Source organism: Muscardinus avellanarius (assembly GCF_963383645.1).
Source record: "Muscardinus avellanarius genome assembly, chromosome: 9".
NCBI classification, from domain to species: Eukaryota; Metazoa; Chordata; class Mammalia; order Rodentia; family Gliridae; genus Muscardinus; species Muscardinus avellanarius.
The window spans coordinates 54,839,007-54,854,556 of NC_137795.1; the positions used below are offsets into that span (position 1 = coordinate 54,839,007).

Genomic DNA, 15,550 nt, shown 5'->3' on the forward strand with positions numbered 1-15,550 from the left:
GGGTTTAAATTGCTGAGGGCCTTGCTAAGCTGCTGAGGCTGGCCTAGAACCTGCAATCCTCCTGTCTTAGCCTCCCAAGTACTAGAATTACAGGTATGCCCCACCACACCTGGTTTATAAGCCAAATTTCTGAAAATTTTAACAATATTTTGGGTTTATTATTGAAGTCAATATAAAAATAATTTACAGCTGACATAAGAAGGAAGGAGGAGGGTACAAGGAAAGAAGGAAGAAAACAAGAAAGGAAGGAGGGAAGAAGAGAGGGAGAGAGGGAAGAAGGGAGGGAGGGAGGGAAGAAAAAGAACTAGAGAAAGACAGCACCATCTTATCATATAAGTAATAGACTAAACACTGTGGAGGGTGATGATATACTTTAGCCTAGACCCAGTCAATAAATGTACTCACCTTAGTTAAATGAGGATTGGGATTAAAACCACAGAGGCTACAGACAGTGGTGTGACACTCAGTGCATGTGTTAAAATTGGCCTTTTCTGGAACATGCAACAGAAGTTCAGTGGTGTTGCAAAGAGGACAGATGGTTTTAGAGGGCCCTTGTACTGGAGTCTGTGCCACAGATGGAGAAGTTGGTGGTGGTTGCAAAGGTTTCCCAGTTACCATTTGGCTTACTGGTTTTGTAGACTGCTGAGCTGAAGTCTTTGCTGGGCCAGGCTGCTGGGGTGGCAGCTTTGCTGGGGCAGGCTGCTGGGGTGAGGGCTTTGCCGGGCCAGGCTGCTGGGGTGGGGGCTTTGCCGGGCCAGGCTGCTGGGGTGGGGGCTTTGCTGGACCAGGTTGCTGGGGTGGAGGCTTTGCTGGACCAGGCTGCTGGGGTGGAGGCTTTGCTGGGGCAGGTTGTTGGGGTGAAGGCTTTGCTGGACCAGGCTGTTGAACTGGAGTCTTTGTAGGCCCAGGTGGCTTAGCTATAGACTGTGGTCCAGGCTGTTGAGCTGGGGGTTTTGATGTCCCTGGCTGCTGAGCTGGGGACTTTGGCCCTGGATGCTGAACTTGAGTCTTCCCAAGCCCAAGAGGCTGAGCTTGAGACTTTGGCCCAGGCGGCTGAGGTGTGGGCTTCTCTGACCCAGCCTGTGTAGCTAGAGGCTTTATTGTCCCTGGTGGCTGGGCTGGGGGCTTTGCTGCCGTTGGCTGTTGAGCAAGGGCCTTTGCTTGCCCTGGTTGCTGCACTGTGGGTTTTGCAGTCCCAGCCTGTGGCTTTTCAGGTCCAGGCTGCTGGGCTGGAGGTTTTCCAGGACTTGCTTGTTGAATAGGTGTTTTAGATGGGCTTTGCTGGGAGGGTTTAACTGATTCTCCCCTTACTGTATCTGACTGTTTAGTCTGAGGCCTGGTTGCATCTCGAACTGGCGATTTTTCCTGGTCTTTCTGTGGAAGCTGGGCAGGCCCCTGCTTTGGCTTTCCTGTACCAGGAGGCTGTGTTTTAATTTTTTCTGGTTGCTGAGAAGATACTGATTTGGAAGAGCCATCCTGCTGAAGTGTGTCCCTAACAGGTCCTTGCTGCTTAGGAACTGACTTGGGTGACTGCTGCTGTGACTGGGGTTTTATGACACCTTCAGGTTTTCCTTGTTCCCTCTGAGCTACTTTCTGTTTTTTGGTGGTTTCTTCCTGGGAAACCTCAGAGTCTGATATCAAATCAAAAGGGTTGAATTTATTTACAACAGAAGAGACAGCACTTAAAGGGTTAACATCTGAAAGGAAGCCAGGCATCATACTAGACTTGTGCTCTTCCTTAAAATCAGTTCTGGACTTGGATTCTTTCAAGCTAATGGTGGAAGGGCTCCTTCCAGGCAATTTCTGCTCCGACCTGAAAGTGTCAGTAGTTCTACTTTTGCTGAGACCAGGCTGGGATGGACGCCCAGGGTCTGGGGGTTTTCCTGGTTGCTTTGGCGGATGACTACTATCCAACTCTTGTTTCCTAAAAGAAAGAAAGAAAAAGAAATGAAAATAGTGAAACTTACTATAAAATCAACATAGTATTAAAATCAATCACTTTCTTATCTTCTGAATCAAAATAGAAGAAAATTTTAAGCAGCATCCTACAAGTGATCATAAAACTTTCAATGCCTTTGATAAATATTTTATCAATGGAGAGAAATTTTCAAAAAGGATGTGAAGAAAAGAAAAAGTAATATTTGTTATGAGTGAGATATACCATTTTTAAAATATAATTAGGCTGGGCGTGGTGGCGCACGCTTGTAATCCCCACGCTTGGGAGGCAGAGACAGGAGGATCGCGCAGGTTCGAAGCCAGCCGTGCTGGCTTAGGAGACCCTGTTTCCAAAAATAAAATAGGTCTGGGAGTGTAGCCCGGAGATAGACGGGCTTCCAAGAACCCCAGTACCACCAAAAAAATAAAAAAATAAAAAAATAAAAATAAATAAAAATAAAATATAATTAAAAATAGATTTAAATTAAAACATCAATAAGTCAATGTAATGTCCACTTGCCGTATACATAGTCACCAGTGAGGTTTTTTTTTTAATAAAAAATTATAGCCAAGCTGGGCGTGGTGGCGCATGATTGTAATCCCATCATTTGGGAGGCTGAGACTGGAGGATCATGGTTCGTGGCCAGCCTCAGCTACTTAGTGAGGCCCTTAGCAACTCAGTGAGACCCTGTCTCAAAATGTCTCAAAATAAAGAATAAAAAATAGGGCTGGGGCTGTAGCTAGGAGGTAGAATGCCCCTGGGTTCCATCCCCAGTACTGATATATATATATAATATATATATATATTAAAAATTATAGTCAAACGTCTCCCAAATCAAGAAGTAAAAATATTTATTTTAAAATGTAGGTGTTATCTAAAATGTTTTACTTGATTTTGAGAATGTGCATTAGTTACATAAGGCACACAATGTGACATTAAATGAGTTTTTGATAATGGAAGTTACATGATGCCTTTCCAGAGACATTGAGAAAATTGATAATGTACTCAGCTTTGCTCTATTGTAGAGGGGTAGCATCCACCAAATGTTATACTAATTAAACTTGTAGAATAAGGATTTCTGCTTTTCATTATTTAGACATCACTGAGAAATAATTCCATATTTTCCGTGCAAAATCTAGGCTATTTATTCTTATAGATAATTCTGAGTATAAAATTTCTATGCAAACTTGACAATGGAGGTATACCACATCTTGAAATACAGCCTGCTACTCAAATAGTAACAAGTTAAGACTGCACTTTTGGATAACACTGTTAAGTTTTCCCCAATGAAGAAAAAAGAATATATATGATGATCTCTTCATTCAACTTTTGCTAGATCATTTATCCCTACCATTGATAGATTATTAGTAATCTTATTTATTATTATTTACATTCATATAAAGATGTGACAAGCAACTAATTTAAAGATTTTTTTAAATCCCTGGACAAATTTATGATAAAAATTTGTAAGAATAGTTTTACAAAAATAATCACTTTGAAATGACTATGGGTAAATAAATAGGTATCTTGTACATATGTAATATTAATATATACTCATATAATAAATTATATTATCATTATATTATGTATTGTATTTTATATATTTATATTATATAATTTATCCAAAAATCATATTAACTTTTTATGTATGTGTGATACTGGGGATTGAACTCAGGGACATTCTACTTCTTAGCTACACCCCCATCCCTATTTTACTTATTATTTTGAAACAGGGTCTCACTAAGCTGCTAAAAGCTTCACAAGTTACTGAGGCTGAACCTACTATCCTCCTGTTTCAGCCTCCCAAGTACTGGGATTAAAGGCATGTGCTACCATGCCCAGCTCTTAACTTTTTAAATAAGCAACTTTTACCAATATAGTTGGAACTAAAATATTCCACATTATAACTTTGGAGAAAAATAACTATTTCATTTGATACATATAACTTTTTAATTTTGGAAAAAATATATTTCTTTAAGTAAAAATAACAAGGATAAAGAAACAGTAATTCAATAGCACCTAAAATATAAAACTGTCACAATAAAGTTGTATAGGTTTTAAATCAATTTGTCAAAGTCTGCCTGCTCATGGGCCAGTCTACAAATTTTTAATTTTGTACCATTCAATAATATAAATGAAGTTTTCAGAACTTCTTAATCATCTAGAAATCAGAATATAGATCTCAATATAAAATATAGTAAAAAGAAGGAAAATATTACTTATAAGTAGCAAAGACTCAGAAAAAAATAACCTGTAAATAGCAATGAATGCATGAACAGAATTTCTCATAAAAAGTAAATAGGAAGCCAGGCGTGGTGGCATACTCTCGTAATCCCTGTGCTTGGGAGTCAGAGACAGGCGGATCGCACAGGTTCGAAGTCAGCCTCACTGGCTTAAGAGACCCTGTTTCCAAATAAAAATAATATAAAATAGGTCTGGGAGTGTAGTCCGGAGGTAGCAGGGTTTCCAGGAACCCCAGTACCACCAAAAAAAAAAAAAAAAAAGTAAATAGGGCTGGAGATGTAATTCTGTGATAAGCATTTGCCTAGTGTGTACAATGATCTGGGTTCAATCCTTCAGCAATGCAGGGTGGGGACTTTGTGGGGAAAAAGAAGAAATTAAATTTTGAGTTTGGGAAATTTCCTACAAGGAAGAGTTTCCAAAAAATAAACATTTTATCATGTCTCTGAAAGTCCTGTACCAAAAAAACCCTAAAATTATTAATCTAGTTAATTCCAACAGTTTATAATGTATTTTAAGTGCATTGCTATATATTTCTATTGGTGAAGATAATTTTGAATGTTTCTTTATGAGATACCCTATGTGTTTCCTTCTATATGTAGGCAGAAGAGTCATAGTGAACATTTGAAAATGGATTGTTTTCAAAGAGGTAGACTGTTCAGATTTTGACATTGTTCTAGAAATGTTCTACATTCAATTAATATAATGTACTACATTAGAGATGTGACCACATGTAATCCTCTAGGTACTTATGTATGCAGCTTACTGAACTGGTTCCTCGTGTAGTGTCTAAAACCTTAGCTTTAAGCAAAATGTGAAACATCTATTGTTAAACTTACTAAACTGTACTTTCTTGAAAATGCTATTAAAATTATTTTAATGATTATCTTGTAATATGTTATTTCACTTAATGCAGCATATATGTAAAATAGAAAGGGGCTTCATAAATATGAAATACTTCTCTTAGCAATAATCATCAAAATTGAACGCAAACTGCTTGTACTATAACTACAATTGTATGTGCTTCCTACAAATATTAAGTTATATATTAGAGAATCCCCCTGTCAAAGAAGACCCACATTGACATAAAGGTTGCAGACAATTTAAACTTAGTTTTAGTTATTATGTTAAATAAACAAGAGTAAAGCATACAAGTTCTGAGAGTAGGAAATAGGAAAGCAATCATGAAGAGAAGATATCAGGTTAATACCAAACAAAAATGTAAAGGTGCTTTAGTTAACTTGGTCTCCTGATTTTGTTGTTCTGTTAAAAAGAAAACTAAACTGTAATCTGTGCCTTATACACTGAACTAGAGAGAGTGGTATTTCACTCTTCTTTTCATTCCCAGAACCAAGCTTGGCAACTAGTAGGTGAGTATTAATGTTTGATGAATTAATGAATAAACGGATGGTTAACAATGAGCAAATCAATGAATGAACCTATCAGGTTTTTGTTTTACTCTAGACTAATGTTTCTTGAATTCTTTTCACTTCAAATTCTTCTATGAGCCTTCTAAGATATAAATGGATATATTCTATATTCATTCTAGAACCCGGATATCTTGGCTTGTTATTCTAAAGGAAGAAATATCCCCTAGTGCAGCTGGCTACTCAGTAGGGGAGGCTCAAAAGGATAGTAAGGGAAAGAACCTATTGAGCCAGAGTTCTTCTAAAGTATTCAATTAGAAAAGTTTTCTAGTAAGTCCTTCTCACATGATCTATCTTTGGCTGTAAACAGAATGAAGAGAAGCAATAAAACTGCACGTCTCTGAGTCTACAATGAAACAACAATTCAGCGTTTCATCTGTAATCCGTCTTCTACTTCTAACTTGGTGGCACTCATGTTGAACACTACCTTCCTTTTCATTTTACTATTGTCATTCCCAGAAGAGAATTTTTCTTTCATAACTTAGTAGAAAACAAATTTCAACCAAAATGAGGTAAATATATGTGCAAATATAGGAATGTAAAATCAGATGGAATAACAAAATATTTTAAATATAATACAACAGTTACTGACATAATTTTACAGTGCTGACTCACATAAAATTCTAAAATGTTGGAAAGATAAGCAACTTTAGGAATATCTATTCTTCCTGATGGGAGAGGTTGAGGATTTAAACCAGGGGCATTCTACTTATAAACTACACCATAGTCCTTTTATTATTGTTGTTGTTGTTACTATGAAGTAGGGTTTCACTAAATTGCTAAAGCTGGCTTTAAACCTGTAATCCTCCTGTCTCATCCTCCCAAGTACTGGGATTACAGATGTGTGCCATCACACCAGCTCCTATTAGTTTTTTTGTTTGTTTGTTTGTTTGTTTGTTTGTTTGTGGTGCTGGGGATGGAACCCAAGGTCACTGTACCTCTGATCTACACCCCCAGTTCTTTTTCTTTTCTTTTTTTTTTTTTTAACTTTTGAAACAGGGTCTGAGTTGTGAAGGGCCTAAGTAGCTGAGATTGTCCTCCAGTCTCAAACTCCTGAATGCTGGGATTACAAGCATGCACCACCTGCCCCACCTGACCTTCCTATTAGTTTTTAACTGAAGACTTAAAGCTGGGATTTAAAGACTTAAGAGGTTAATTCAAAGTCATAAATTAGTCAGTTACAGAAATCTGGTATCCTGACTGGTAGGTAGGATATTGTGAGAAGGATTTCTATCCCATTACACTGACTTGAACATATGTAAAAGAATGTAAATACAACAAAATAACTCATAACAATATATAATCCAACACACAGCTTGTCTGTAGCTGTCACTGACCATGTCATCTATAACTGATACTGATAGTACCACGTTTCATATTTGTAGGGTTTCTTTAAATTAAAAATCAAACAAAAGCATCACTGCCAATTTTTAACTAATCCTTATAATAAGAATTTAAGATAGGTAAGACAGGTATGATTAGTCTCATATAGAGGCAACAAACCTGAAAGTTATACTCCTTGAGAAGTGCATATAATTTGCTATGAGTCAATTAAAATCAACTGGATAAGAATCTAGGTCTTGGGGCTACAGATACTTATTTCTTAAAAAACAAAACTCATGTCCAATTCCTATCTCTTTGACACTTGAAATTTAAAGTAATTTGGATACACTTTCATGCATATATATATATATATATATATACACACACATACACACACACAGTCAAGTTAACATGATTCTAAAAGTCTCAACGATAGCAAGTGTTTCTCTGGTTGTCATATATAGGGATGCTTTTTTCAAGAGCTATGTATAGCTAATGGAAATCTTTCAGTAAAATGTAAGCAAGTTCACAAAATAAGAAACACTTGAGTATTTGGGGAAAGCTTTCACCAATAACTGTCTCAGGCCAGAGATGAATTATTAAAAACAGCTGGGCATGGTGGTGCACACTTGTAATCCCCGTGCTTGGGAGGCAGAGACAGGAGGATCACATAGGTTCAAAGCCAGCCTCGCTGGCTTAAGAGACCATGTTTCCAAATAAAAATATAAAATAGGTCTGGGAGTATAGCCCAGAGGTAGAAAGGTCTCCAGGAACCCCAGTACCACACACACACCAAAACAAAATTATTAAAAACAGTAACACAGTAGCAAAATTACAAATAGAGATTTTTAAAACTATATTATCAATACAAATACTGCATAAACTAACAGTTTTCTGGGAGAAATAATAGGAAGAATGTTGGAAATATAAAACTCAAATATCCCACTTTTCTTGGTTTTTGTAGCCAGCATGCTAGACCTGTTGCATATGCATCATTGTAAAAAGTTATAATGTGATATTTCTAACAGGTTAATAAAAGTATTTTACCTTGTTATTGACCTATAAAAATATAGTAAATAAACATTTTCTGTCAAGTTTTTATCAGGCATAGAAAAATAGTACCTACTGTAAACTTTACTATTTAAAGTAGTGAATAAAAAGAGCTTTATTTTTTTTTAAAAAAACCTAACACTACTAGATTTTAAATATTAAAAATATATTCAATATAATGGGGCCAATTTTCACTAGCAGTAATGGCTTTCTTTAGACAAATAGGGTTTTACATGACAGATTTTCCACTATGAGATATTATGTGAAAATACTGTCACTATCAATAAAATGTTTAATTTTTTCTACATTAAATTGGATAGTATAATTATCTTGAAAATTATATATTTATACTTACATGTATTATTGACTTATATTAACATGTTATTTTATGAAGTAGGGGACTCTACACCTATATATCCAGATCTTTCCTATTCGCAATATCTCAAATAAAAATTGTCGTTTTCCATCAGATGTAAAGAAGGAATGGTTTCAGGACCATGGAGAGAGAATTGCTCTCTGCTGAAGGGTGCAAAGTTAAAGGGTTTGTTTACTATAATAAAGGCAGAGCAAGCACAATGATTATACCCTCTTAGTATTCTAATTTGAAAACAACTAATTTATGTGATGAAAGGAAATAAAAAGTGGAGAGGGAAAAGAATATGTTAATATTTCAGATTACTTTTTAATCTTTAGGTTAACTATTTTAATTGCGAAACAAGTTGTCATTTATATGTTTTGCTTTTATTAAAGTGTGTATTGAAAACTAATTTTAAGGTAATACAAATTCACATGTTCTTCCCATAAACTGAAAGTCACTTTTGCATAAAAAAAGAGCAATGGTTTAAAAAATAGCATATGATAATTCTGAAATACATGTACAGCACCTGCTCTGCTGTGACCAAACCATCTGTTTAATGCCACAACATATTTTAGGGTCTCTCACTGAATATAAAAGGTATATTCAGTCTGTGCCTTTTACCTATATAGCTCCTCTTCTCCTCTGGGAGCAGGTAGGAAGAGAGGACAAATCACCTCCAGGGAGATGAAAGGTATTGTTAGACAACATTCACAGAGAAAAAAGATCCCGAAACGCTGAGGCGGTTTAAACAGATACAGGTAAACACCCAGCCCAGCTCTATCCCTTTCCCATCACGTCCGTGTGGTATTAATGGAAGACTTCCAGATTAGTAAAACACTGGAGGGCGTCTCTCCATGCCATCCTAGAGGGAAAAGGTTGCAAAGGGCCAAAAAAAAATCACAACCTAAAATCACAGTTCCAAGAATGTAACCCTTGACTATCCCACCAGAAACTCTACAATGCATCATTTTTATTTTGCCCATCCAAAGGCTTTATGATCTCTTTACCGCCACCCATTAGGGAGAATAAAATGCAGAGAGGAGACATATATGTACCGCCGTGCTAGCACATACGGGCTGGAACCTATGTGCACGGGGAGCCGTACATATATGCCCGGTCAAATACATCATGCTGTGCGTGCCTGTGCATGGACGGCGACTCCGCAGCGGCCGGGGGGACGCTTCCCTTGGGCAGCCCCTGCGCCCTTGACATGACAGCAGCGATCTGTCTCCGCTCCTCTTCGCTCAGCTGGCTCAGATCCGCCTCCATGCCGGCCGGGATCGCGGCGTGCAAGGCGCTGCCCGCCCCGCCGGCCCCTCCTGCGGCCGCCGCCAGCCCTTCGGGGAGCCCTTCCCCTTCCAAGCTCGCCTCGTTGCCCATGGCTCCGGGAGGCTCGGGGCCACGGCGCTGCCGCCCCGCCGCGTCCCGCTGCAGAAGCCCGAGCCGAGCCGAGCCGGCGTCCGCCGGGGCGCAGGCGGCCGAGCCCCCGGCCCACACCCAGAGCGCGCACGCCGGCCGGCGGGGATTAGTCCTGCGCGCAGGTGCCGCCCGCGGCCGGTGCCTCCTCCATGTTGGACAGCGCCAGCAACCTTGGCAGAAGACGCCTCCGGGACGCCGCCTCTCCGCCCCGAGCCGGGAGCAGCGATCTGAGCGGGGCCAGCCGGCGCCGTCCGCCCCGCCCGCCGCCGCGCCCCGCCCCCGGCCGCGCGCGCACTGCGCCTGCGCCGCCGCGAACAGGTGATGCCCGCGCCTACGCCCACCGCCGCCTCAGCACCGATTTAAAGGAGCCCACCCCGCGCACCGGGAAGCCGCGCGGAAGGCGCCTATATTTCTCGCAGGCATATTTGAGGCTGCCTCAACTTGGGTTTTAGCGGACTAGATTTAAGGGGAAGGGAGGGTGGAAGGATTGAAAGCAAACTGTCTTTTTCCAGCTTTGGCTCCTGGGATTTGTAGTTTCAATTTTTTTTTTTTTTTTTTTTTTTTTTTAAGAAAGGGTTTTACAAGATCCTAGGAAAGGGCTCAGGTAACTGGAAGAGATAAAACCTCGCCATACCTTTAAGGCAGGTATCCCCAAAGGAGCTAAGAGAATGGCCCTTTCTGTTTAGAAATTTTTCCAGAATAATTAGATTAAAACCATTTTAAATCATACAACATCAGTAAGCAGGTAAGGTTTTTGAACACATAGCTTGTGTTCTTCCCCAAATGGACAACACAAAAGTAAAGGATCATGGGTAATTGTGCACCAGGCAGAACTACAATAAAATATAGTTTGTTAAATATTAAAATGTTATAATAATGTGAAATTTTGAAGACATCATTTTATTCTCTTCTTCCGTCCCTCTCCTACCCCTTTAAAAAATGTGGAGAGAAAAAAACAAAAAAAGGTAAATTAGTATGCTTTACACAGCTGGTTAGCAGCAGAGATTTAGCACCTACTTTTTCACACACCCACCATCACCACCACCATGCTTTGCTCTCACATTCTTGCTACTCTTTTTCTTAATAGGAGTCTGTTCAGCACTGGCTCTGCAATCCTAATTTTGTTGTCTGCTTTTTTCATAACATAGTCAATGTATCAGCTGTTAAGGTTAAGGAAAATCAAAAGCTAACAATGGTAAGGAATATAAAATAATACAGAAATGAATAGGCTTCTCAGAAAATAAGTTTCCCTTTTTTCAAAATCATTATGTCAATAAATAATAGTGTCTTCTACTTGTTTTAAAACTAGAAAAGTATCATAGTTCTAACAATTTCTGACTATATTTATTGCTTTTAAAGATTGCTAGTCGTCAGAGGCAGTCTTATCATTGGTTGAATCTCTACAAAAACTCTGAGTAAACTTTGTTTCTCTGATAACATACTAAATTGTGACTTCCAAAGTCAAACTGAATGCTCTCGTTTCAAACAAATCAAGCCTGCACAGCATGACAGTCTAATGGTCAGGTGTGGAGGAAAATAATATATACTCATACCTCATCCTTCTCTTTCAAAATGGGTACCCACTTTATAGACCAGGCTTCTTGGGAATCAGTAACATTCATAGATGGCTGTTTTCTCATAAAATGCTCACGCTTTGTAGAATAAGGTATTATTTGATGTATCACATTCACTACAAGCTTCAAAAACTGATAATGAAGATTACAATGTCAAACTCTAGCCTTAGGAAAATGATTCAAACTCTAGATTTATAATAATAAGCCAAGAAAACATGCTAATTCCACTTTTTTCTTTCATTGTAGATAGAAAACAGTGAAGTTGTAAGAAATAAGTGATAGTCAGTATACAGAATTGTGTTTCTTAGTTGTCAAATTAAGAAAAAAGTAATAATTTGTAAGACAGGAATATTATATAGCCCATTTTACAAAGATATCCTTGCACCTTCTTCCTTCCTTTTCCCCAGGAGCAAACATCATCAGAAAACAGGCCAGTAAGTTGTATGGTGGGAAGAGTAAATGGACTGTGAAACAAGAGAGCTGTTGATGAGGACACTTGGGAAATGTTTTGATTGTTGAGTTTTTAAAATTGTTTTGGGCCGGGCATGGTGGCACACGCTTGTAATCCCCGCGCTTGGGAGGCAGAGACAGGAGGATCGTGCAGGTTCGAAGCCAACGCGGCTGGCTTAGGAGACCCTGTTTCCAAATTTAAAAAAATGTAAAAATAGGTCTGGGAGTGTAGCCCGGAGGTAGAAGGGCTTCCAGGAACCCCAGTACCACCAAAAAGAAAAAAAAATTGTTTTGCCTTCAGGACCTTTGTGACTTTGAGTTTTAAACACCTTTTTTTTTTCAGTCTTCCATTTTGCATTATGATTGCTTGTACCATCTTAAGTTGGTTTTGAGCTAAACAGAAACACTAAAGTTGCATCCAAATGCATTCCTTATGTGTGAATTCTCTGAAACTGAAGGTCCAAGAATGAGGAGTCAAGTGCTGCAGATAACTTTCTCATTTACCCAGAAAAAAAATTACCACAATTATTTTAATTTTATAAATAAACTAATGGTGTTATACCAAAAATCTTTGTTGTTCTCTGTTCACTGTATAGTTACTCCAATGATTATTCATTTAAATTCTGGTTTAATTCACAAGCTGATAGTTCAGATCTAATTCAATCAGCCTGATAGGTTGATCAAGAACAGAATCAATTTCTGAAGACCTTTAATGATGTATACCTTATGTCCATCTAAAATGGAAATGCCTGTAACCGAAGCTTTTCTTTTCATTGAATTCTTGTCTCACTTTCTGAGATAGTTTTTGCCATGATAGTAATAAATGTATCTATGATAGCTAGCAACTAAACATGATTAGAGAATGGTGTCTTACAATAGAATAGCCCCATCTACACATGACCTTGCAGATGCCAGTCAACCCAATGTTAAATCAAAAGCCCATCAGTGTATTGCATATATGAAATACCTGAATAAATTAATGGCTTTGCAAAAATTGCAGTTAAAATAGCTTGCAAATACATGAAAATATGTCATCCCACTAGATTTTAAATACCTAAAAGTAAGTTATTTTCATATAATCTATTTTGCTTATTAAATAAAAAAATCTATTTATTAAACTAATTAGAAAGCAATAATATTAATACCATTATCATGGTAAAGCTAGTTAATATGTTGTAAAATAGGCCCTTTTATAACTTAAATGTGAAAATATAAATAGAATACTGTAGAGAGTTATTTGGGGAACACTTAATTGTAGCCTAAAAATATTTTAATATATATTTCTAGAAATAAGTCTTAAAGAAATTTTTTGAGATACAAAAATGGTTTTGTAAAAAAGCTGTTCCGTGGTTATTATTTATAATAACAATAAATTAAATTATTCATTGGTGTCTCAATATAGGAGAAAAGAGAAGTAAGATCTGCTATCACTAATAGTATTTTATGAAAATATTTATTTAAAATTATGCTTTTAACAAGTTCATTACAATATATGAAAACTGCACAAAGTACACATTTGAAAACATAGGAGAGACATTTCCATAAAATTATGTGACATCTTTGGCTTAGTGATTGATTTTGATATGTTTGTGAATGTATATTATGTACAGTAGGGAATTTCCCTCTTTCCCTCTCTGATACCCCTTAGTTAGTTCACCTTATTTACTCATCTATGGGGTGGGGGAGAAAATGGGGTAGGAATTGGATAAGGGTTAATTGGGTGATGTGTACGACTACCATGCACCAATAAAAAATAAAAAATAAATATGTGAAAAGTTATGTGATCATATATGTAACTAGTAAAATAAAAATTAAACCACCAAAGTGCATAGAAAATTCCCCAAGAACAAATAAAGCAAATCAGCAAAGTTCATATATGTTTAATGAGAGAAACATATGTAAACTAATATTTTCTTTTTAATTTTTTATTTCAAACTTTCCAAGATTACTTTTTAAGTCTTGTATATACATTAATAATTATTACTGATTATTTTAAATACTAACAAACATGATGTAGCCTGATTACTGAAGAAAAATGCTGTATTACATTTAAAAATAAGCAGGAAAAAATAACAACACAGTATATGCCATGTTAGTATTTTTTCATATTGTAATGAGTGATAAAACTCAAAGTAAGCTTATTCTTTTTCTTTTTTTTCTTTTTTTTGGTGGTGGTACTGGGGTTCCTGGAAACCCTTCTATCTCCGGGCTACACTCCCAGACCTATTTTATACTTTTTTATTTAGAAACAGGGTCTCTTAAGCCAGCGCAGCTGGCTTCGAACCTGCGTGATCCTCCTGTCTCCGCCTCCCAAGTGCGGGGATTACAAGCCTGCGCCACCACGCCCAGCTAAACTTATTCTTTTTATGTTTAAATGTATATGCATTTTTGTGTGTGATGAGTCTGCAAATTCATGTTTATATAGATGCAGGCATCATACATTATAAATTTGCTATGAGTGAAAATACAGATTTTTAAAATATTCTCTCCCTAATATGAGGTAATAGAAGACTATGTTTCTGTGGTGAAACAAGATCTTCAGTGGCTTCAGGTCCAGCGTTTCATTTTTTGTGATAGTTGAGCTGCTTCTAAATTGCTACTCTCAGCCATTTTTGTTAGCTCTACTTTAAAGTAGGACTTACAGCTAGAGTGGAGGAAATTCAGTGAGATTACAGTTGATTATTAATTGACTTCTAAGTTTTGGAGGAAACAGAGATATTGTAAGAAAAGTTTGGTAAATGCACTTGTCAAGTTCTGACTTCTGAAATATCATTTTTTTTTCTTGAACGTCATTTGTATTTAAAATGTGTTCCTATAGACATATGATGTGTAAAATATTAAGTAATTAGTTTTTGTCACTTTAAAATATTTATTTTGTAAATTTTAAATATATAAAGGTGTTACAACTTAGATGACTGAACATTATTAATTTAGGAAAGAGCTTTAGAATCTATTATGTGGCCGGACGTGGTGGCGCACGCTTGTAATCCCTGCGCTTGGGAGGCTGAGACAGGAGAATCACGCAGGTTTGAAGCCAGCCTCAGCTACTTAAGTGAGGATCTCAGCAACTTAAGTGAGACCCTTTTTCCAAATAAAATATAAAATAGGTCTGGGAGTATAGCCCGGAGGTAAAAAGCCTCTGGGTTCCACCTCCAGTACCACCAAAAGAATAAAAAATAAGAAATAAAAGAATTAAGAAAAAGAATCTATTATGTGGAAAATGGGGACATTTGCACATGTCTTGTTCTTCATGATTTTTTTTTTGGGGGGGGGCGGGTCTGGGGATGGAACCCAGGGGCATTCGAATTCCAAGCTACACCCCCTGCCCTATTTTTTATTCTTTATTTTGAAACCAGGTCTCACTGAGTTGCAGAGGGCCTAAGTAGCTGACACTGTCCGCAAACCGTGATCCTCCAATCTCAGCCTCCAGAATGCTGGGATTACAAGCGCACGCCACCACGCTTGGCTATGATTTTTTAATTAACGATGTCTAAATCCTAGTTTTGCCATCTTATATTTGGAAAGGTATGCCATTGACTCTATTGACTCTGTGTGTGTGTGGGGGGGGGGGTGTATTAGTTACTACGGATTGAACCACCCAAGGACTTCTACCTCTGAGCTATACCCCAGCCATTTTTATTTCTTTGCTTTGAAACAGGGTCTCGCGAGGTTGCTGAGAGTCTATATTGCTGAGGCTGGTCTCAAACCTGGGATCCTTTTGGTACAGTCTCCTAAGTACAGTGATTACAGGCATGTACTACCATGCATGGCC

At 37.7% G+C, this 15,550-nt stretch overlaps 1 protein-coding gene across 2 annotated transcripts in view; it reads right to left on the reverse strand.

Moving 5' to 3' along the window:
• PCLO (piccolo presynaptic cytomatrix protein) overlaps positions 1-9,715 on the reverse strand; it is a gene marked incomplete at both ends in the record, with an annotated part of 389,946 nt that extends 380,231 nt beyond the window's left edge. Inside the window, 3 exons of one of the 2 annotated variants that reach the window (XM_080701058.1) lie at positions 406-1,301; positions 1,416-1,924; positions 9,477-9,715. In XM_080701058.1, coding sequence (XP_080557184.1) covers positions 406-1,301; positions 1,416-1,924; positions 9,477-9,715 — 1,644 coding nt within the window. Of the gene's footprint in view, positions 1-405; positions 1,925-9,476 lie in introns of both variants that reach the window. The other variant, XM_080701057.1, reaches the window with a different exon arrangement.
• Between the last annotated feature and the right edge of the window lie 5,835 nt (positions 9,716-15,550).